The sequence below is a fragment of the Vitis riparia genome, chromosome 12 (genome assembly GCF_004353265.1).
Source record: "Vitis riparia cultivar Riparia Gloire de Montpellier isolate 1030 chromosome 12, EGFV_Vit.rip_1.0, whole genome shotgun sequence".
In the NCBI taxonomy this organism is placed as follows: Eukaryota; Viridiplantae; Streptophyta; class Magnoliopsida; order Vitales; family Vitaceae; genus Vitis; species Vitis riparia.
The window spans coordinates 21,906,173-21,928,317 of record NC_048442.1 but is presented as its reverse complement, the minus strand read 5'-3'; the positions used below and the strand labels follow the sequence as shown (position 1 = coordinate 21,928,317).

Genomic DNA, 22,145 nt, shown 5'->3' with positions numbered 1-22,145 from the left:
GAAAAAGAAAGAAAAATAGAAATGAGTAATATTTAATAAGGAATAAAAAAAAAATTAAAAAAAAATTAAAATTCACACTTAGTGCAAACTTAAGGATTAAGGGTATTTTAGGTATTACTTGTGCCAACTTAAGGATTAACGAAGGGTGAATCAAATGTTAATTTTTATGTTCCAAAACACAATTCTCCTAAATTCCAGAAAACTAGATTTCAAAATGTCAATCACCTTCTGTTTGGGTCGAGGGAAAACTAGGGATGAAAAGAAAAAGGGGGAAACTTTCAAATCTCAAATCCGTATTGATTTGGTTCCCAGAACGTAAGATTAAAAAAAGAAAAAAAAATGACAAACCCACCTCAAGCAGCGGTTTCCCTATTAGCCCAAAGTAACGAAAGCCAAAAGATTCATTTTCCTTGTGTAAAATTTTCTCGGCAACCAAAAAGAGACGGAAAGGAAGAAACGAGCCTTCAGAGGTGTGTGCGCATCATCACAAGGCCCAGAGGAGGGGTGCGTAGAGGGAGAGTAGAGAAAGTGGGAGAAGAAGAAACGAGCAGCAAATGTTAGAATTCAGATTGAAAACTAAATCAGCATCATTAAATTGACGAATATTTTTTCAGGTTTTCATGTCCACATGTATCTGCCGCTTCAAGTTTTGCCTCTCTTCTCCTGCCTTTCTCAAAGCCCTTCTTCACCGCCCCCTTCTATCGGATCCTGGTGCGGTGGGTCCTTATATATCAGTCATGTGGAAGTTAGGGTTTTTTTCTTTGGTGCTAGGTCTGCTAGGTTAAATGTCCTATTCATAATTCAAATTCTCTAGGTGGGTCTAAACGCTAACAATTCTTTCAGTCTGAAGCTAACAGTAACCACAGACTCATCAGGTTGAGTTTTGGGCCTTTTGGCTGAATGGGTTCCTCTTGCGTAATTGTATTTGAAATTAATAATGACTTTTGCCATCAAGTAAAAAACCAAAAACCAAAAATTGAAAAATGAAACTATGCTTGAAAAGTGTTTTTGAAAAGAATTTTTAAAAATAGTTTTTGAAAACTATTTTTTAATATTTTATAAAATAAAATTTTATTTGATAACCTAAAATATTTTTAACCTATTTTTCATGTTTTTTGTTAGAGTTTGATGACCCAAATTTTATTTTATCCGACTTAAAAAACCTACAGTGTGATAACGATAAGTCAGACTTGCTTTAGAATTATGATAATTATCCTTATATTGTAACTGCTTGTAACTCTTTCATCTTATATCAATTTTTTATATAATGGATTTTTTTCTTCTTTGCCTATAATTTTTCCCATTTAATGATTTTTCTCAGGGTTTCATATAAATTTATGTTTTTTTATTTTTTTTATTACCTATTCTCAAATTTATGTAATATATATTTTAAAAATAACTTTTATATATAATATTTTATTTTTAATTATATTTTATATTTATTTTTTTAATAAAAAAACAACTTAAAACTACTAATGGATGTTACTTGTATGGCTTTTCTTTGTGTTCCTTCGTAGGAAACAATTTTTTTTTTAATTAAAAATAACCTCACATGACCAAACCCTTCAGACTCTCCTTACGCTCAAAACCACAGCCAACACACCAACACTGGGAAATTCAACATATTCAACCAGCGGCCAAAATGTGCACACATCGAAACAATCGTCCTAATCAAAAGGGCACCCTGGTGTCCCAGCAACTTATTTTGTTAAATCATTTTTTTACCATTTCATTCCAATATTCTTTAGAAATTTCTGCAACTATTCTAAATCATATAATTTGTGAAAAATGGAAACAAATAAAAGCAAAAATAAGAAAGAGACAGAGAAAATTTAAAAAAAAAATGTGGAAGCCATTAAAGCAAAAGGTTTGCTCAGCTTATGTACACTGGAAGCAGCTTCCTCATGCTGCTGACATTAAACCATTAACAACGACTGCATTCCAAGAATTAAGCCCAATAGTTCAGGGGGACACCATGACAGTTCATGTTATATACTTCAGACCTGCATTTAAGTCACAACAGAACAGAGCAAATGACAATCCACCATCACCATTTATCAGAAAGAAACCACTGACTTGGGATGACTCCTAGACTGCAACTGAGATAAAGCTGTGTCACTTTCCTCATTCTCTTCAAAATTTATCGGTTCCCCATTAATTTGCTTCCTACAAATCAAATCTTCAAGTCATTAGAATTCAAATATTCAATCAAAATCACCAGAAGTGAGAAAGCAAGAGAGCCAGCCACCAGTTGAGGAAATTGTTCACTTCACTCTAATCAACCACCAACAAAACATACCTTTGAGAGATCATACTCTCTTCTGATAATGCCTTTTCTAACCTCTCCTCGAACGGGGTTGCATGCCAACTCACTTTCTGATCCTGCAAAAGAAAAAACGAGCATCTGTTGAATGTTGCTATCAAAATGTGTCAACCAGGAAAGGGAGAGGAAGAGAGGTAGTAGAAAAATACCTCCTTATATTTATTAGTGGAATTTGGTATTCCATTACCATCCCACCACTTGGGAGAGATACGAGTAGGCTCATCTTCATTCCAATGAGCAGCAACAGTTCCAATGATAGGCCTGTCACCTGGAGTTCTCCCAAAATGACGATTTGCAGCAGGAACAGCCTTGAAATTTTGGTCATTTGCATCCTGAATAGAAGAAGATGGCTTCAGCCAAGAAGACAAGCTTGCTTCCACTCTCAAATCTTCAGCAACTGAAGTTTCTCTTGCCCCCACATGTGCCTTGGGGGTAGCATCGTCTAGCGACTCCAGCGATTCTCCCATGTTACTTGAAAATTGATTTGAGTGAGAACCCTCTTCCTTCAATGCACTCCACTGAGAAAAATTCTCAACAGGGTTCAGGACCGAGTAGACATACTGGGACCTGATCCGAGCAATTTTCCCATTCTCTAAATTCCCCAGGCTCGCAGGGAAAACAGTTCCAGGCGTTTGCAATTCATCATTTAGTTTTAGCGGGGTGGGGTAAGGGGAAAGCTTAGATTCACAATGATTACTTGGTGATTCATATCTCTTTGAAGTTTGGCTAGCAATTTCAGATGAAGCACTTCCTGAGGAAAATAGAGCTGCATCAGCCTCACATTCAAAACGAACAGACCTGTTCCTGCGCTGAACATTTGGAGCTGAAAGCCAGGGTGAAACTGAAGGTACAGAGTCATCAACTGGATTAGGATGAACATCGATGACCGCATCACTGTTCCCTACCATACTGCCTTCTGTAGAACTCTGTCCATTTGATATGCAGCTATGAAGAGAGATAAAATCAGATAAATGTCAGGCAGCTATAGTTTTCAAAAAATAAAATCTAAAGTTTGCCAAACATTATTATGCACATTAGACATACAATGAATACTTGTGAGACCTTCTGTGCCAAAAACAGAAATGATGAAAAAAGAACAATAATTTGCTTCACAAACCTTCAAAATGGCAGGGATTATTGGTCTTTGAACCCTTACAGAAGAACATACAGTAAGTTAAGCAATCAAAATTAGTTCTTTGGACTTGAAAGGCAAGGGACTCCTTATGTTCAGGATCTATCATATGGGGTTAAATTTCCCATGTTTAGGTGTATGCAACAGTAATTATATACACTGAACTAATAACTTATTTTAGACTATTCATGATTCAGTTTTGAAGTGTAACCTGCTAGGTGTTTGCTCTAAAAGACTTGACTCCTTTCGCCATTCTTCACATTGTTTAATGGGAGTAGGTGGCTCAACTGGTTGCTTGTCCAATTGGAGCTTCTTGATGGATGTGTTGGGAAGCCATGAATGGAATTTTGAATGTTCTAAATCTCCATCCTGGGATGGTGAACTTTTCAATCTCCTTGATGCTTTCCGAATTTCAGCTGGAGTCTCCACTAAAGTGCCACATGCTTTAAGGAATCTGGCCTGTGAAAGCAGAATTTATTCAATCAAAACACAATGTTTTGATAGATTCAGAAATTTGAGATAGAAATGCTTGATCCTAATTCTAGTAATGTGAGTCAACTATCTCTACTTTTTAAACAGAGAATGTGAACTTTCAAATCTTTAAATATCTTCCTACTTCTATCAAATTTTCTTTTCCTTCCTTTATTTTTCAATCATTTTTTTCCAACATTCAAACAGAGCCAATAGGAATCTTCAATTTGAAATCCATCAGAAAGTTTTCACTAAACTAAAGTATCTACCTCCTAACATATAAAAAAATGACTGCCTATCAAACAAAACATATAAAAGAATGACGATGTAGTCTGATATGCAATTGTTAAATTCTAATACAAAAGATATAGACTTAAATATTAGTTTTCAAAAAATTACCAATCATTTACACAATTTGCCACACTTAAGAGGGCATAACAATATCTGTAACATTAGTTTTGGGGAGGAAAATAGAAGAAGATAAAGAACAACAGCAAAATTCCTCAAAAGGAACTGCTAGTTCAGGGTTTCAAATAGTGGAAAGACAAACAACAGGAGGCTCAGAGAAATAATAAAATTTCAAATCAAGGCCACTTCATCTGAGGGCAGTTTGGAGAACTCTAAAAAAGAAAGAAAAAAAAAAAAAAAAGAGCATGCCAACTTTTATTATTCTCATCTGGTCAGTACAATGCCAAACCAACTCATAGTAGTTTGGTATTGTGGGCAAGAATTCCAATGGTTTTAACCCCAATTGGAACTGCAGTATCTGCATACCGTGCTAGTCCAACACGACTGTCTCTAATGCTTAACTAGTAAAAATGATGTAAAAATGCCCATTTAAAAAATAGTCTGCCAAATACATGTTTCTGAACTGTTTAACAGTCATTGATATACTTACTTAAGCTCTTCAATTTCAAGATACCAAGAAAAAAATTTCACAAGAACATAGTATTTCAAAAAAAAAAACCACCTCCTACATAAAAATTGCTATTTTTCCAAATACTAAATACATTTGGTGATGTATCACAGTGCATTCTCTTTTACCAATTGTTCTAAATTTTTCTCAAGAGGAACAGAAGTTACAAGAAACTTGTAAACTACAAAGTTTTCTAAAATGGTTACAGCTCCAACGTGATTGTTATTATATTTTAATTTTCTTTGATTATAGTGACTATTAAACTTTCGATTCTCTATAACTTTTTCCAACATTCTCACCATTGTCTTCAGCCCAAAAAGAGTATTTTGTGATATGTAATCACAACTTCAAACAATTATTTCTATAATGACCAGAATTGTCATATAATTTTTAAATACAGAAGTATCTTTCAATTCTTCAGTCCATGGCACAAGAAAATGTGATTTCATCTCACCTTCTTGAAAAAGGGCTATCTATTCCTAAGGCCTGTATGAATGGTAAGAAAATCAAAACTCTCTTCAAGACCATACTATTTTTCCCACACTAAGACGCTTTCTTTCCAAATAGCAGCTAATTAATTTAGTAAAAGAACTAAGTCAAAAAAATTGATAGGAGAAGCAATGCATAATATCAAATGGGATGCACAAACAAGCTTCACAAGAAGCTACAGATTGTAAATTGAAATCAATTGGGAAGGCAATTTTTTAAGTACTATGTGCCTTTTAGACATTGCAGATGTGTTCTTTCTGACCAATGACATTAGTGGTACATGAAAAATATAGGAAAATGCGCAAACATCTGTAGCACAATATCTGCATTTTGTTAGGAATTTTGCAAGTATTACGTACTTGGTGGAACTTCAAATTGCCTTATCCTAAATTGCAATATTTCTTTGATATGCCAAATTATATTGTTATTTGTTCAAGAATTATATAAGATCAATAACAGAATAACTTTGCAACTATATGCATTTCATTCCCATAAAACCCATGATTGTTGACTAACATGTAGAAATAATAGAAGCTCCTAAATACCAAAATGCCTATTAATTAGTGGAAACCAAATGTTAAAAGGCAATGCAAATCAATATTCCAAAACTTGATAGCCTTTGAGGTTTGGCTCAAGTGGTAAGGGATTGGGATGGGGTTGTGGGGAGTCCAGGTTCAAGTCTTGGGGACCAAAAAAAGGTGTACCTATCAAAAAAACAATTTCTATAACATGGAAAGCAAAGTTTTACACAATCCTTTATGAAAAAGTAGAGAAGCAAATAATTAATAATCCTAAGACAAATCTCTATATAAATTTCAATTGTTCTTAATCCCATAATCTTGACCAGTCTTATTAAACTAAAAAAATATATTTCATGATTGCGTCTCATTTATGACCAGCACAATCCAATTTTTATCAAACCTCAAAGGTTGAAAAAAAGAATAATCAAGGAACAATAACAAGTGTCATCTTCTCTTCCTCACAAGAAGACATATCCATTCAGAAGCTGTAAAATTACTTTTACAGCCTATATGTAATAAGTTCTATAGCCTCAAAAAGGCATGCATCCGCACATAGGGAATAATATATACCAGAAAATTTTGCTAGCTCCATCAGTTTTCTTCAATAAATAAATAAAGAAATGAGTTTAACAACATAATAATCATATATGTGCGGTGGAGCTAATCAAATTAAACAGGGGTCTCTCCAATTAAAGAAAATCAAGAATGACACATGAATTACTCCCTTGAATGGAATCTTTCTTTAATGTTTTCACAGATGTAACTAAAAATATACCTCATCCTTAAGCTCCTTGTCAATGTTTTCAGGTTCTGAAGATCCAAAAACATGGCTTTTTCTATCCTTGGACAGAGAATCTTCTTTCTCTACAGGAAAATGACAGAATCAATATCAGAGATTAGAAAAGGGAAATCAAAGAAAGTACAATGATCAAAAGAAAGTCGTAAACCAATATGATTTCTTTCTCGAAATCATACATATCACAAAATCTTACCAAATTAAGTCCTATAAGTAATTTAAAGATCCAAAAAAAACTCAAACAAATATAAATTCAGTTACCTTCAGCCAGAAACAGGGCGGATAATCGATTTTGAGAGATTATAGTTTCCTGATTGCAACACAAAGACAAAATCGCCAAATGAAGTACACATTTCAGACCAGAAAACGTAAGAAAATAGAAATGCAACACAAAACAAAGAAAGGAAAATCTTTCGTCAGGATCAGAGCTTCCCAATTATATTCTGCTTTTGTGCAAAGAAAATGTAGGGGGAAAAAAAAGAGAGAAATGGAAAAAGTTGCGTTAAAAAGTTGACAGATCAGAGCTTCTTGATCATAAAGATAAAAAAGAAAAGCAAAAAGATTAAAAAGAAAAAATCAAGCATTTTAGTAAGATGCGTCGTTTGCTAAGAAAATGCAGGAAAAAGGAAAGCGAAAACAAACATTTGCATTAGAAAATCTGACATCAGAGCTTCCCAATTCTAACACTGAAAAAGATTCCATTAAAAAAATTTTAAAAAACTCCGTTTGTTTCAGAAGAAATTTAGCATTGAGGTAAAAGGCAATATAATTTGCATTAAAAAGCTGACAACTCGCAATTCGCCAATACACTCGTTTGCTTCGCAAGAAAATGCAGGGAAAACAAAAGAAAACAGAATTTACAAAATACAGAAGTAAAAAAAGAAAACACCATAAAAACCAGAAGAAGAAGCGTACAGTGGATTTGGATTGAGAAACGAAAGAGGCATTGGGACGATGTTGGTGATCGTCCTTGATTCGAAAACAGCCGAAGAAGCACCCCATGGCCCTCACAAATCTGCACACAAACCCTAATTCACACTCCAGTAATGACCATATCATCAAAAATCTCAGACAAAGAGCGAAGGAAGATGAGGATTTTTATTTTTAATTTATTTATTTTAAAATAAGGTTTTATGGTGATTTAAGAGAGGGACATAGAGAGAGATGTTGTGACTGTTTTTTGAAATTTGAAAATGACTTCAAGGAGGGAAACCTAATGCCACCTACTCCCTTCTCAAGAGTCAAGACTTCTGATTTTTATCTTTCTTTCTTTTTTCACATTTACTTTTTAGTATTAAAATATTATGAAAAAAATATTTTTTTAATACAAAAATGGTATTTTATTTTCTTTAATTTCCTAAAACACTTTTCTAATTTTAAAAACATATTTGATAAACTTTTGACAACAAATATGCTTTTAATATTTGAATTTTTTTATTGAATTACTAAAAATTGGAAATTAAAAAAAAGTTGAAAAAATAAAATTTGTTTACCTTTATATATGAAATCCAAATAAAAATCATAAAAATATTTTCAGATATTAGAATATTTTAATATATTTACCTTTATATATGAAATCCAAATAAAAATCATAAAAATATTTTCAGATATTAGATTTCAATATTTTAATATATTTTTATTTTTAAAAAAGTAAATAAAATAAATCATTACCCTTTTATCACGGAGGGACACCGATTTTTTTCCTAATGATGAGATTCAAACCCAAGCTGGGGAGATATTTGAAAGGTGTGGATGCCAAGTGGACGAATTAATATAATAAAATTTTATTATCTGTACGTTATTGCGTGAATCTCTTATCACTCGCTTTATTTTGCTGACACGCGTATTTTGAATTATTAAGTACGACTGGGGGAGCGAGTTCACTTGAAATCATATACGCGAGCGTAGTGTATTATTTCTGCTCAAAAGAATTTAGCTAAGACATCGGTTTCATGGGGCACTGATAACGTGACCTGCAGTCTTACTGAAAATCATTGACACTTATTAGATGGCAACATCCCACACCTCTTTCCGTTTATCTTCCATTTTTTTTTTTTTTTAAGGTTTTACTTGTCATTATCACTATCAATTTACCTTAAATTAAATATTATATGAGATAAAACCTTTGAACTCAAAATAATGACAATGCTTTAGAACCTAAATTTAGGATGGCTTTCATTTTCAAGATCAGTTTTTATATATTTTTATTATTATTTTAATTCAAAATAATATTAATACTTTAGTACAAAAACAATAACGCGAACTTTCATTATAAATGACAAAATGGTATGTTTTTTTCGAGTACTTGTCCCTTCCCATCCATCTTCAGGGGCACGAGTTTAAAATTTAGATAAACGGATTAGAAATGTGTTTGAGAAGTTTTTTTAAAACCGAGACAGGATTGAAGCAAGTTTAGGTATTGTTTTGTTCCACCCAATCCCCCATTATATATAAAATTAATGGAATTTAATTTTTATTTCCATATTTTTAATATATATAATCAAAATAATAAAATACTTTTCAATAAAATAAGTAATAAAAATTTATAATATTTTAATTATTTATAAATATATATTTATTTTAATGTAATTAAAAATTTTAAAATTTCAAATTTTCAAAAAAATGTTAAATTAAGCTAAGCAAAACACATATGAGAATTTCGTATACCCGCTTTCCCCTGCACCCTTTTATTTTTTTTAATGGGACATGGATGATAAATAATAGTAATTTTTATATAAGATACTAAAACTCTTTAGACAAAATTGAAATAACAAACAAATTTTATGACCTCAAATTTGAAAATTTTAAAAGTAATTTTAAAAGGAATAAGGTAAATTTATATTTTAAATTTTTTATTTAAAATGTAATAAAATATGTTTTAATAAAAGTTGTTTTAAAATTTTAAAAATAAATGAATATAAATATATTAAAAGAATTTAAAATATTTTTAAAAAATTGATAAATGTTATTAGAATATTTGTTCTTGAGTTTTTTGAAATAAATAAAGAGCTTTGGAATGATGATTGGTATCTTTATTATATTAGCAAAAATTATTTGTTCTTGTACATGTCTATCACAAGATGGACTTTACCTAAGGATATTTCAGTTCCCCCAAGTTGTCTATTGTGTGCTCATGGATTCAGTAGTAGCAGTTCAAAAGGTTTACCTATTTGGGAATCTCCAACCCTTGACTTAATATAGATTTTTTTGGATAAAATTTAATTTTTTTGAAATTAGTAATCCAACTTAAATTCAAATTAGAAGAATTTTAAAATTTTGATGAACATTAGATATTGTTATTTATTTAGCATTTTTAGGTTAATCATGACTCCTACTCTAATTATGAAATAGAATCCAATGCAATGATTAACTTATTATAAATATAGATTTATTATTACGTCAAAAAAAAAAAAAAAAATAGACCATAAGAAAATCTTATTTTAGCACAATATTGTCAATATCTTCCAACAAAATTATTTAAAAAATATAAATATGATGTATTTTAATTTTTAAATATTGAAATACAATATATTTTGAATGAAATAAATTTTTTATTTTCATATTAACATTCTTTTATTCTTATTAATATCATTAATTTTGATATACATATATCAATTTGTTCAATAAAACAATATTACGTATTCTTTCTTCTTCTTTTTTTTAATTTTTAATTTTTAATTTTTATCATTTTTTATATTTATTTTTAGTTTTGATTAATTTTGTCTCATCCATGTTTTGTATAAAAATATCTATCAATATTTTCCAATATATCTCGATATATTAGTAAAATCAAGTCACTAATATATATATTTGTAAAAACTGACTTTAGTCCTTGAGCATCACGAGCTCGACCAATTTTTCAATCCATTTTCTATTGTATTTACTAGAACTTAATTCCATGCATGGTATCAAAGCACTAGGAATTTCTAAGCATTTTTCCTTTGCATCCAAACACAAAAATGGCTTCTCATTCCTCTTTATCCTCTACATTTAAAACATCATAGCTGCTCCAATATATATCAACTCAAACTTCTATTTATAGTTCATTACAAGTACTGAATCATTCTTTGCCTATAAAATTAGACAGATGGAATTATACTCTTTGACATTCATAAATGAAAAATGTAATTTACACTAATGAATTTGAAGAATTTGTGAAATGGTTGAAGTCATGGATGTAGGACTTAAGCATAGGTGTGGACAGCAAACTAGTCTGCATAAACATATGGACAAATATATATGACTCTGGTGATGGTAGAATTGATGTCCTAAACTCATATCCTAGTGGAGTAACTAAGGAAGCATCTAGGAGCAATGAAAGAGAATCGAACATATGGGGTAACAGACATCGAAAGTGGGTCTGAAGAAATAGGTGACTGTACTGATAATGGGTCTGAATAGGTAAGGGGTTACACTGATGATGGGTCTAAAGAAGTAGGGGGTTGTACTGATGATGAGTCTGAAGAGGTAAGAGGTAAATATATATTTTTAATTTCAATAATAAATTATAATTTAATAATTTTTAATTAAATTTATTTTAAAAAAAAATAACTAAAACCTTAATTGACAATTAAAACTTTAATTAAAAAATAAAGTCTTAGGTGGTGTTTGTTTTTTTTACTTTTTACTGAAAATCATTTAGTTTTAAAATTTAGGTTGTTTGTTTTTTTACTTTTTCACGACTTATTATAAACTTTTTACTAAATAGAAAAAGCCAAAATATGTGGCTTTTTCTAAATAGAAAAAATAACACAATAGTTTTTTTTACTTTTTAATACTTAATAGAAATAAAATACTACAAAAACAAACAACCTAATATTTAATACTATTAAGTATTAAAGTTCTATTTAGAATTAAGTAAAAAAACAAACACCACCTTAGTTGTGAATGGAAGCTTTAACTAAATATATTTTTATGATATGATTCGTATGGGGTATCAAAAAGTCCAATTTAAGTATAAGTTTGTTATATATATTATTGTATAAATTAGCCATTTTTGACCCAAAACTCATCACCACCCCCAATCCCGTCCCTCTATGAGGAAAGGCCTTTTTAAAATCAGTGTGGGACAAATTCAATGATGTCAGGCGAAGAGATGGTAGTTTGTTGGCCATGTGGCAACTTGACCCTAAACCCTAAAACAAAAACTATCAACTGAAAAGCATACCCATGAGAGGGGCAGAGGCAGCAAACTAGTTCTCACCACCCGGAACCAAGCAGTGGCCTTACATGTTGATCCACATGGCTTTATTTACCAGCCAAAGTATCTAACTGAGGAGGACAGCTGGGAACTTCTTCAGAGTAAAGCTTTCCCCAGGCATGATGACAATAATGGTAGAGGTAATTTTCATCACCTCCCAGCATTTTCTATCTAGAAGTTTTAGGTTACCTTTCTTCTTAATTTGCTTGGATTTCAATTCAAAAATTAATAAATTCAGACCTATTCAAACATCATATGATAAGTCGTTGAATTACACACTTTAATTAAGTTAATGGTTGAAAGTTTAAGTTCATAAAATCATTAAGGTTTAGTGTTTCTTATTATGAATTAATTTATGAAATTTACCAAATAATATAAGAATTATATATGAAGTCAAATAAATTCCAAAGTAATCCTCAAACCCCAATGCCTTATTTCCAACAACCTTCAATCCTTGGCTTTGGGCAAAGTAAGCACCAAAATGGGAGAAATAGATGCACTGCAATTGTCGACATGTCAGCATCTTTTTAAACTATGCCTATCAGGATGAATAAGCAACTTGCCTGAGCAACACCACTTCCCCCCAAATCTCTCCAAATTAACCTTGATTTCTTCTGGACTAGGACAAGATCCCATGCCAATTCTAGAGAAGCTTCTTAACTTGACAATCCTACACTTATTTTATGATGTATACCTTGGGAAGGAAATGATTTTCTCTACAAATGGGTTCCCTCGACTCAAACATTTGGTTCTTTCTCGTATCTCCAACTTAAAAAGGTTAAGGTTTGTTGTTGTTATCCGTGCAATGATTAATAGCGAAAAATGAGAAAATGAGAAAAAAAAACACACAAATTTAAAGTGGTTCGACTAATTTCCTACACGGGACTAAGAAAGAAGGTTTTCATTATGTTAAAATTAGGATTACATAAAAAGGTATTTATATTAACTTTTTGAGTAATAAAATTTCAAAAATACCCTTGAACCATACCACGGGAGGCGTTGCCCCCTGTACCCCCAACTTATTGTTGCTCAGCTCGGTTTCACTCCGGCACTTACCCCTTTTTCTTCATGTATTTAGCTCAAACATGAGTCACATATTACAACAAGGTTGGATAAAGGTGCAATGCCTAGTCTCAAGAGTTTAAGGATTGAAGGCTGCAATTCATTGAAAGTGGTTCCTAAAGGACTGATGTACGTCACCACACTTCAAGTATTGGAGATTCGCTACATGTCTGAAGAATTGGTAGAGAGGCTTCAAGTGCTAAATGGAAAAGAAGGGGAGGATTTCTACAAAGTTCAGCATGTGCCTTCCATCTTATTCCATAATGTATTGGGTAATTCATCTGTACTTTTTCCTTTTTCCTTCTACACACACAAACACATTCTATCCAAGGGGCGTAGTAGATGGAAAGCAATGCTAATGGGAGTTATTTGCCTGTAAGCAAGTAGCACAATAGGAGCATGGGTACGTATAGTCCTCCACCTTTCACTAGGACACCTTGTATATCCTAGTTGCTACTCCATTTACCTTTTAATCAGATTCTTCTCCATCAAAATACTTCCTAGCTTGATTTCTCCCTTGTTTCTTTGGTTTTCTCTCTATAGGAATATACTTGAAGAAATGCATCCAAATGGCCCCTCAAAATAGTACTAATTTTTCTCCCACAATTTTTACTTCCATATATTCATCCAACTAAACTATACCTATGTATATCTTTTGGTAACTCTCGAAAAGGTACCAATCAAATGGTGCTACATATAAACTTTCAAGTCTACTTTCATTCATTAGTGCTTTTTTCTTTTATATATAAATTTATGCATTAAATAATAATAATAATAATAAGGATATGATGATGATGACGAGAGTATTTTGTTGTTGTTTTGCGACACCCGTGAATCGAAGTTATGAACCAAATTCTCACTTGTTTTCACAATCTTAAATTATTGAAATATTGTTTTTAATTAATCATAATTTTATATTTAGATTGTGTTTGATAATAATTTTAAGAAATATTTTTAGTCTTTTTTAAAATTTGGAGTGCATTTGACTGTGATTTTAGAAAGTATTTTTAGTATTTCTATAACAATTTTTTTTTTTAAGTATTATAAATGTTATAAATACTTCTTAAAATTACTATTAACAAGACTCTTGAATTATTAAAATTTTAAGTATTAAAAATGTTAGGAACGTTTTCTAAAATCACTGTCAAACGGGCTCTTAATCACAAGAGGTACCTAAAAGACGAATGAGAGAAACAACATCCAATGAAGAAAAAACTTAAAATAAAATCACAAGTAATGTTGAGAAAACAAAAGCTCCAATACCATTTGTTAGGAAAAATCATGGTACCATTTGTTTCCAAGCCCATTCCATGGAGGCAAGGCCCAGTCCATCTCAATCCATTGAGCCCACATTAAAATCACATCCCGGGCCCTCCTTACTTTTTCTGCCATTATATATTTTTTTGAAAATCAAAGAGAAAAAACAACAATAAGCCTTGAATATTTTCATTGTTTTATTTTTTAGGTTTTGACTCAAATATTTTACATACAGCCCAACAAATGAATGAGTCAACTCATATATCGTGCACGTAAAAAAGAAAAAGAAAAACGTAAACATATAATAAAAATCATTTTCACTTTTCATACACATAATTTCGGAAAAAAGCTTGATGTCATGTCATCTCCAATAATTAGATCCGAATTGATTCGATTGATAGTTAACCCAAACTCAATTTGAAGTAAAAAAACAATCAATCAAATCCGATTCTAATTCAAAGCACTCAACTCAATTTCATTTTTTTAAGCTCGGGTTAAATTCAAATTGATCAATTTAAACTCAAGTTGGTTGGATTGATCGGGTTACATAATTTAAAATTTATTCATAATTAAAAAAAAAACATTTTTCTACATCTTTATATAAAAAACTAAATAATAAATAGAATAAAATTTTAAGATAACAACAAAAAATAAAAATAAATTTATATATCCTTTTAAAATGATAAAAAAAATATATAATATAATATAATTTGATATTTTTTAAAAATAAATATTATTATATAAGATAATATAGATTATAAATATTATAAAAATATTAAATTGGGTTTAAGTTTTAGAAAATAAATATTTTTTAAGATTATTATAAAAAAAAACACAATTTTAGTAAACAATGACAAAACATTTTACAAAAATAACTTAAAACACGTCAAATTTGTTTTCAGAATAAATCCTTAAATATATATATATATATATATATATATTGTTAAAATTTATCAATCTAATTTGTAAGTTAGAAAATTATTGTCCATTTTAAAGAACCAAAAAACAACAATTCCAAACAGACCCTAGTCCATTTTTCTTTCAAATACTTCCGTTTCTCGGTTGGCCAAGTTGTATTCCTAAATAGAAAGAAGGCGACTTGAAAGATGCCATATTCATTGTCCTAAGCCCTAAGAAACAAAAATGTACATAAAGAGATGTGAACTGGAAGGTGGTAGAAGGTGGAGACCATCAAACACGTGACTCATGCCCAAGACCGTTGATCCCATGGACATCCCACTCAAACACCCATTTTTACATAATATTCAAATTTAGGTCCCTTTTTTATTTCTTGTATTTAAAGTATTTTTAATATGTAATTTTTTATTTTTTTATTAATAGTATTTCAATAAAAAAATTAATAGAATTACTTAATGTTCAAAAATAAATTAAAATATATATTTTTATAATTTGGTGATACATTATATAAAAAATTGGTTTTAAAAATTTTTAACACTGTGATTTAAAAACGATTTTTTTTAAAATTTATAACACGGTTTGATTGTTACTCTGTGAAAAAAAGTTTTAAAAATAAAATAAAATAGATAACAGCTTTTAGATAATACGTAAAAATTATTTAAAATATGGACTCATTTGATAACTTGTTTTTTAAAAAATATTTTTAAGTTAAAGAATAAAAAATAAATTTCAGAAAACAAACTAAGCCTTATTTTTCAAATTTTAAAAAATTTGTATCTAATTTTTGCTTTTTAATTAGTAAGAACTTAGAAGCGTATAAATTTAGAATTCCTAATTCAGATGTGCTGTAAAAGCATCTGTTTGACCATTTGAGAGAAGATTCGAATATGAATAATATACGGTAGAGAGCCGCTCACATGGGCAGATGGTGACCATGTGAAGAACATGTGGTGATTGCTTCATGTGATAAAATTCTTATGGTGGGGGTTGTGTTTCATGTGATAATGGAATTGGAGACCAATAATTGTGATGGTTTGGCTACCAAGAAATTTGCTGCCTAATTTGAATTTTCTCCTTATCACAATGTGGTTAGATTCAGCTGCTTATAGTGGGTAATGAGTTAAGTTGACAAAAATGCTACTAAATTCAAATAAGTTTCATATTCAATCTCAAATTGAATGATGGACAATTTTTGGTAGGCTTAAATAAATAAATCAAAATCTTGACCAGTTTTGATATGAGAAATCGATGTTTCCTAAATAATAGGTATTAATATAAGATTTAGTTAATCTCGATTTTGATGATAACAAAAATTAAATTTAGAATTAATATTTTATCTTAAGTGTATTTAGGTAAGAAAATTTCTAAAATGATAATCGTAATTATAAAATAAGTCACAAGGAAATTTAAGAAGAAGATGAAAACCTCAAAGATAATTTATTTCAAGACCTCTCTATAGTACTTTTTTGTAAAGTTGTCGGTGCATTAGGATCATATATTTTATTTTTATTCGTGCATCTAAAATCATTAAATAGTTAAATTGTTTTAAATTGTTTTATAATTTTATGGTTTTATGTTTTCAATTAATACATTGTGTTAAATGCTTTCTAAACTTATTTAAAAGATTTTAAGAAGTTGAATACACGTTACAAAAAGTTCAAAACCTTAAATCAAAGTCTTTTATGCATTGTAGTACAATTGATTAAATCAAGAAGGAACCAGTTGAGCTTGATCAATCGAGGGGTGATTTTACACTCTCTCTTCTAATAGTTTAGTGTTGTCAGTTGAGGCTTTGTCTTTCTCAATTAAGGTCTAGTCGAGGACCTAGACCCCAACGCCCGCCTGCTAGAAGTATTAATTGCTAATGGCTAGTGAATTGTTGACCCCCCAACAGGCCTAACAGTTAGTTTAGGTTTCCCTCTCCTATAAAAATGTTTCAATCTTTGTTGTTTCTAAATCTAATATCCGAAATCTTTTAGGAATATTATTTAAGTTTTAAGAGAATATTTCTTAATACATTTTGTTTTAAAACTTATATATCATTAGTATATCATTCAATCATAATCTATTTCGTATCATTTAAGCTTAAATTTATACTATGATTTTGTGAGATCAAATTTCTATATCTTTTTTATAAGGGGAAATCAAGTATAAGGTATTGCTTGAGGTAAAATCTAAGTGTGAGAACTCAGTGTTTACTAAGCATGGGGGTATCACTTGTGTTTTCAAGAATGAGATATTTCTTGAAGTATCTGTAAGTGTCCACTAGAGTTAGTTAATCCAATTGTAAAGTTTGAAGATTTACGTTGGAAACCTTAAATTAGTAGAACTTTAAGCTTGAGATTAAAGTTAGAGAAGATTGAACATAGACAGGGATTAGACCGAACCACTATAAATCTTGTGTTTGTTTTTTGTCTTCCTTAGTCTCTTTAATTTATATGCAATTGCTTTTCATTGTGTTTATCGTATATTTGTATATAATTATTTTTTGCATCTTACTCAAATATGTCTTTATCCATTTTTCTCTTCTTTCTCAATAAAATTATATATAAAATTTTATGAGTTGTTACCAAAAAAAAAAAAAACAACATAAAAATAACTTAATTTGAATAAAAAATAATTTAAAATAAATCAACAAAATTTCAAAACTAAAACCAAAATTATACTTTATGTAACCACAATTTAATTTATCCAATCCTCAGAGAAATTAAATTTCATAATTTTTTTTATAGATTCTTCATTAAAAAAAAATATATAGATTATAAATAAATTTACTATAAATGTTCAAAATTCAATTTTTATTAGGCAACTAAACCAACAATCATCAATTCTAATAAATTTTTTAATTAAAATTCCAAAATATAATTCGTAATCATCTAAATATCCACTACAATCAATAAATGTAATTAATTTTAAAAATAACAAGTTATTATTTGATACTATTTTCTAAACTAAAAATTTTAAAAATTAATAAAAATCATATTTCAAATAAAATGTTTAAAATAAAACTTAAATAAAAAATGAAATAATACTAACATAGTTTTGTTTAGATATACTTTTTATTTTTATTTTAAAAAATAAAAATAGTAATAAATTCTATATAAAAATAAAATAAAATTCTTCTCCAAAAAAAATGTAGATTCTTCTAATATATTTAAAAATCATTTTCAAAATTTTAAAATTTAAAATAGTAATTTATTTATACTTCGATTTTTTAAATAGTTTTTAAAATCATTATTTTTTCAATGTAAGTTAATAAAAATTCTTATATTTTATACAAATCATATTACTATTTTCTAATTTTAAAACAGAAAATATTTCAAATTCTTTATGTTTATACAAAAGAGAAAAGATAATAAATCTTAGAACACATATAATAAAAAATTATTAAATTTAAATTTAATTTTTTCTCAAAAAAATTGAATGAAAATGTGAAAAAAAAAAATAAAGAGGAAAAATAAACGAAAAGAGAAAAGAAAAAGGAAAAAATAAAACCAATTTAAAGTCATTAAATCACATTTATATACTATTTTAACATTATTATAAGTTTTTATCTAAATTTAATTATATTTAATTTTTTTATATTTTCTTATAGAATAAAATATGAGAAAATAAAATATTTAATTAATTTTTTTTTATATTTTCCTTTTTTTTAATTTTTAATTTATAATTTCTTTTCAAATTTTCTTTTATTTTTTCTTTTTCATTTTCCTTTTTACCTGCTTTCCCTAAGGTACAAGTTTCAAATGGGAGCTTAAAAAAATTTATCTAACTTCCTAATTAATTTGTAGAGGACACAGTTAGGCGAATAATAACGAAAAAACTGAACTGATCTCTTTAAAATATTTATGGAAGTACCCATAGCTTGTTTTGGACCGTGGATTTCGAGTCGAGACAAAGCAAAAAAAAAAAAAAATGGTTGAAAAATAAAAAAAATTGGGTTGAATGGCAGGGGGTGACAAACGGCTACCACATGTTCTTGCGAAGTGTCGGATGTGGGTAGAGAGAGAGAGAGAGAGAGAGAGAGAGAGGCATATTCCTAGCTGCCACTGGAGGAATCAAGAGGTGGGTGATTTCTGTCCTGAATCTTAGGAAACCTCTGATAAGAAGGTGAAATTATCGAACAAACTCAGAACCATTGCTAGCCACTAGCCATTGGCCAACCCCAAAAAGGGACTTGGCCTTTTGAGAAGTCTCCCGAGTGGTGTAGAGCATAAGAAGATTGGAGTAGAAGGATAAGCCCGGTGAGTTGTGGACATGTCTGGCGTTCTGCTTTGGGTGGTTTGTCCCAAGGAGAATGCCTCATTCTCCTCTCTGTTCAGCTTCATACCCAGAAATGGCATGCAGAGGAGATTCAAACCAGGTTCTAGACTCAAATTCTCAACTGGGTTTTCGGCTGTTAGAAATGCAGTTGCAAACCCATCAATATCTTCAGAGGAGAGGGTCTATGAAGTGGTGCTTAGGCAAGCCGCTCTGGTGAGGGAGCAGAAGAGAGATAGAGCTCTGGATTTGAAAAAGCCTGTTGAAACTGATGGTATGGTGAACTGGGATCTGTTGAATGGGGCTTATGATAGATGCGGTGAGGTCTGTGCTGAGTACGCCAAGACCTTCTACTTGGGTACTTTCTCATTTTTGCCTCTGCTCTTTCCAGCCAAATACCCATATCAGTCACTGTTCTTGTGTACATGTTTTCACACTGAATAATTTCTTTTTTCAGATTGAGAGTCTGCATTTAGGATTGATATTTTTGGTCTCCAGATCTGCATATTCTTTTTATATTGAATATTGGCCATGTTCATTGAAGATTCTGTGTCTTTTTTTTTAATGGAACTTTTTATTGGTTGCTCTCCTCAGGAACCCTACTTATGACTCCAGAGCGGCGGAGAGCTGTATGGGCAATTTATGGTAAGCAAAGTTATGAGTCCAATGTTCTAGACTCAATTAGAGTTAGCCATGTTTGTGGCTTTCACATAATTTGAAATAGGAACTATTGTATTCATTTGGACATCCCTTGGAGATATGTATACATTGTGTGTTTCATAATTTCATTTGCATTTGGGCGAGTTTACTGTTTCCCTTTTTCTTTCTTTTTTCCAAACAATTTTGTGTTAAGATGAGGGGATTCAATTATTTCCATTTCGGAAGATCGATAATTTCTACTTCTGTTTGATTAAGTTTATGTCCTGATATTGAACCAATTTGAGTGTGTCACAAAGTCATTTGAAAACACAATGAACTGATTCAATTTTCATATAGCATATGAAGAGGGAAAGAGAGGTTTCTAGTATATGAAGATGTTTCCATCATCACTATAAATTTGATTTGATTTCAAATTCTCCCTTAATTTTATATAGCAAGATACTCTAGGAAATAAGAGTTGCAGCCTTTACTGGAGTAGTCTCCAAAATCAAAAGCCCCTTGTGATTTTGGCTATTGATATAGAATATTCCAGGTAGTTGAGGTTTAGCTATGTTTCTCATCTTCTGTCTTCCACATATTACAGAGCCTTGAGATTGCCAGACAAATTTTCTTGGCAGTTGAATCATGCATTTTCTTCTGCAGTGTGGTGCAGAAGGACCGACGAGCTTGTGGATGGACCTAATGCTTCACACATGTCACCCAAGGCCCTTGACAGATGGGAACAAAGGTTAATTGACCTATTCGAAGGACACCCTTATGATATGTATGATGCTGCTCTATCGGATACTGTTGCAAAGTACCCTGTTGATGTACAGGTACATTTATATGGGTTCAAAACTGATTCACCCATCTTGCATTTTAGCTGCTAATCAACCTATGAACACACACACATATGAACATTTGATGAGTAGGTAGTACATTGTGAAAGAGCACATATTATGGGCCTTTCTGTATCATGACCATATAAACACTTCCACATGTTAATAATTTTCTTTTTATGCAGCCCTTCAAAGACATGATAGAAGGAATGAGGTTGGACCTGAGAAAATCAAGATACAACAGCTTTGATGAGCTCTATCTGTACTGCTATTATGTTGCTGGAACAGTTGGGCTAATGAGTGTTCCAGTAATGGGGATTTCACCAGATTCAAAGGCCTCAACAGAGAGTGTTTACAATGCTGCATTAGCCCTTGGGATAGCCAATCAGCTCACTAACATACTCAGAGATGTTGGGGAGGAGTAAGTTTCTTATGATGCAGAAATCTCCACTGAACTAGGAAGAAAAATTCAATTCTTTGTCATGTTTTCTCGCTCCAAGATAATCATTCATAATTGGGGAAAAGTAGTAAGACCTCTAGAAATGAATTGAACGTAGAATTGAATCACACTCTTTAGTTTGGAATCTCTACTACAAGCATTTTCTTTGTCTCATGAGTTTTTGAGGATGAGTAATAATTGGGAACCATTACAATGGTAGATTTTGACTGCAAAACCTGATAAGAAAACCAACATGGATGATTGATTTTCTGTCCTTTGTGTTCTAAAAGCCTGAATTCTTCGGTTTGGACTCATGTCTTTTGTTTAATTATATCAGTGCTAGGAGGGGAAGAATATATCTCCCACAGGATGAGCTTGAACGAGCAGGCCTGTCAGATGATGACATACTCCGTGGGAAAGTGACTGACAAGTGGAGGAGCTTCATGAAAGGACAAATAAAGCGAGCTAGGATGTTCTTCGATGAGGCTGAGAAGGGTGTTCGGGAGCTAAATTCAGCTAGTAGATGGCCAGTATGGGCATCCTTGATGCTATATCGACAAATTTTAGATGCTATTGAAGCCAATGACTACAACAATTTCACCAAGAGAGCATATGTGGGAAAATTGAAGAAATTGGTATCACTGCCTATAGCCTACGGCAGCGCACTTATGGGCCCTTCCAAGCTGACCCAGTTGGTGAGAAGATGATTTTCATATGTTCTTATGTTTCTGGCCTTTGAACTGCCTTGAACAAGTCCAAAATCTGTAAATTTCCCAGACATTTTACATCAAAGAAAATAGGAATTGATAGGGTTAAATTATCAGGTTGGAATCTGTATTCGTTCAGTCAATTTTATTGAAAAATGAAAAATTTCTTCAATTCA

The 22,145-nt window shown here is 30.7% G+C and overlaps 2 protein-coding genes across 2 annotated transcripts; one reads left to right on the top strand and one right to left on the bottom strand.

Annotated features, from left to right (window-relative positions):
* Positions 1–1,831: 1,831 nt before the first annotated feature.
* LOC117926397 (protein JASON-like) lies at positions 1,832–7,782 on the bottom strand. Its single transcript, XM_034845485.1, has 7 exons — positions 7,564–7,782; positions 6,910–6,958; positions 6,628–6,716; positions 3,667–3,914; positions 2,473–3,268; positions 2,300–2,382; positions 1,832–2,166 (listed from the first exon to the last, which is right to left on the bottom strand). Exons 1-7 carry the CDS (start codon positions 7,705–7,707, stop codon positions 2,058–2,060), a joined length of 1,518 nt encoding a protein of 505 aa, XP_034701376.1. The 5' UTR covers positions 7,708–7,782; the 3' UTR covers positions 1,832–2,057.
* Positions 7,783–19,113: 11,331 nt separating this feature from the next.
* LOC117927314 (phytoene synthase 2, chloroplastic-like) lies at positions 19,114–22,145 on the top strand. The gene is made up of 5 exons (XM_034846796.1): positions 19,114–19,703; positions 19,940–19,990; positions 20,648–20,820; positions 21,009–21,244; positions 21,600–22,145. Exons 1-5 carry the CDS (start codon positions 19,343–19,345, stop codon positions 21,967–21,969), a joined length of 1,191 nt encoding a protein of 396 aa, XP_034702687.1. The 5' UTR covers positions 19,114–19,342; the 3' UTR covers positions 21,970–22,145.

Bases quoted from the DNA above. Each gene is read 5' to 3' on its own strand.
- LOC117927314 (XM_034846796.1), top strand. From the start codon at position 19,343: ATGTCTGGCGTTCTGCTTTGGGTGGTTTGTCCCAAGGAGAATGCCTCA. The intron at 19,704-19,939 runs GTACTTTCTCAT...TGCTCTCCTCAG, and splicing joins CGCCAAGACCTTCTACTTGG to GAACCCTACTTATGACTCCA. The intron at 21,245-21,599 runs GTAAGTTTCTTA...TAATTATATCAG, and splicing joins CTCAGAGATGTTGGGGAGGA to TGCTAGGAGGGGAAGAATAT.
- LOC117926397 (XM_034845485.1), bottom strand. From the start codon at position 7,707: ATGATATGGTCATTACTGGAGTGTGAATTAGGGTTTGTGTGCAGATTT. The intron at 3,915-6,627 runs GTATATTTTTAG...CTGCTTTCACAG, and splicing joins ACAAGGAGCTTAAGGATGAG to GCCAGATTCCTTAAAGCATG. The intron at 2,167-2,299 runs GTATGTTTTGTT...TTTGATTTGTAG, and splicing joins GAGAGTATGATCTCTCAAAG to GAAGCAAATTAATGGGGAAC.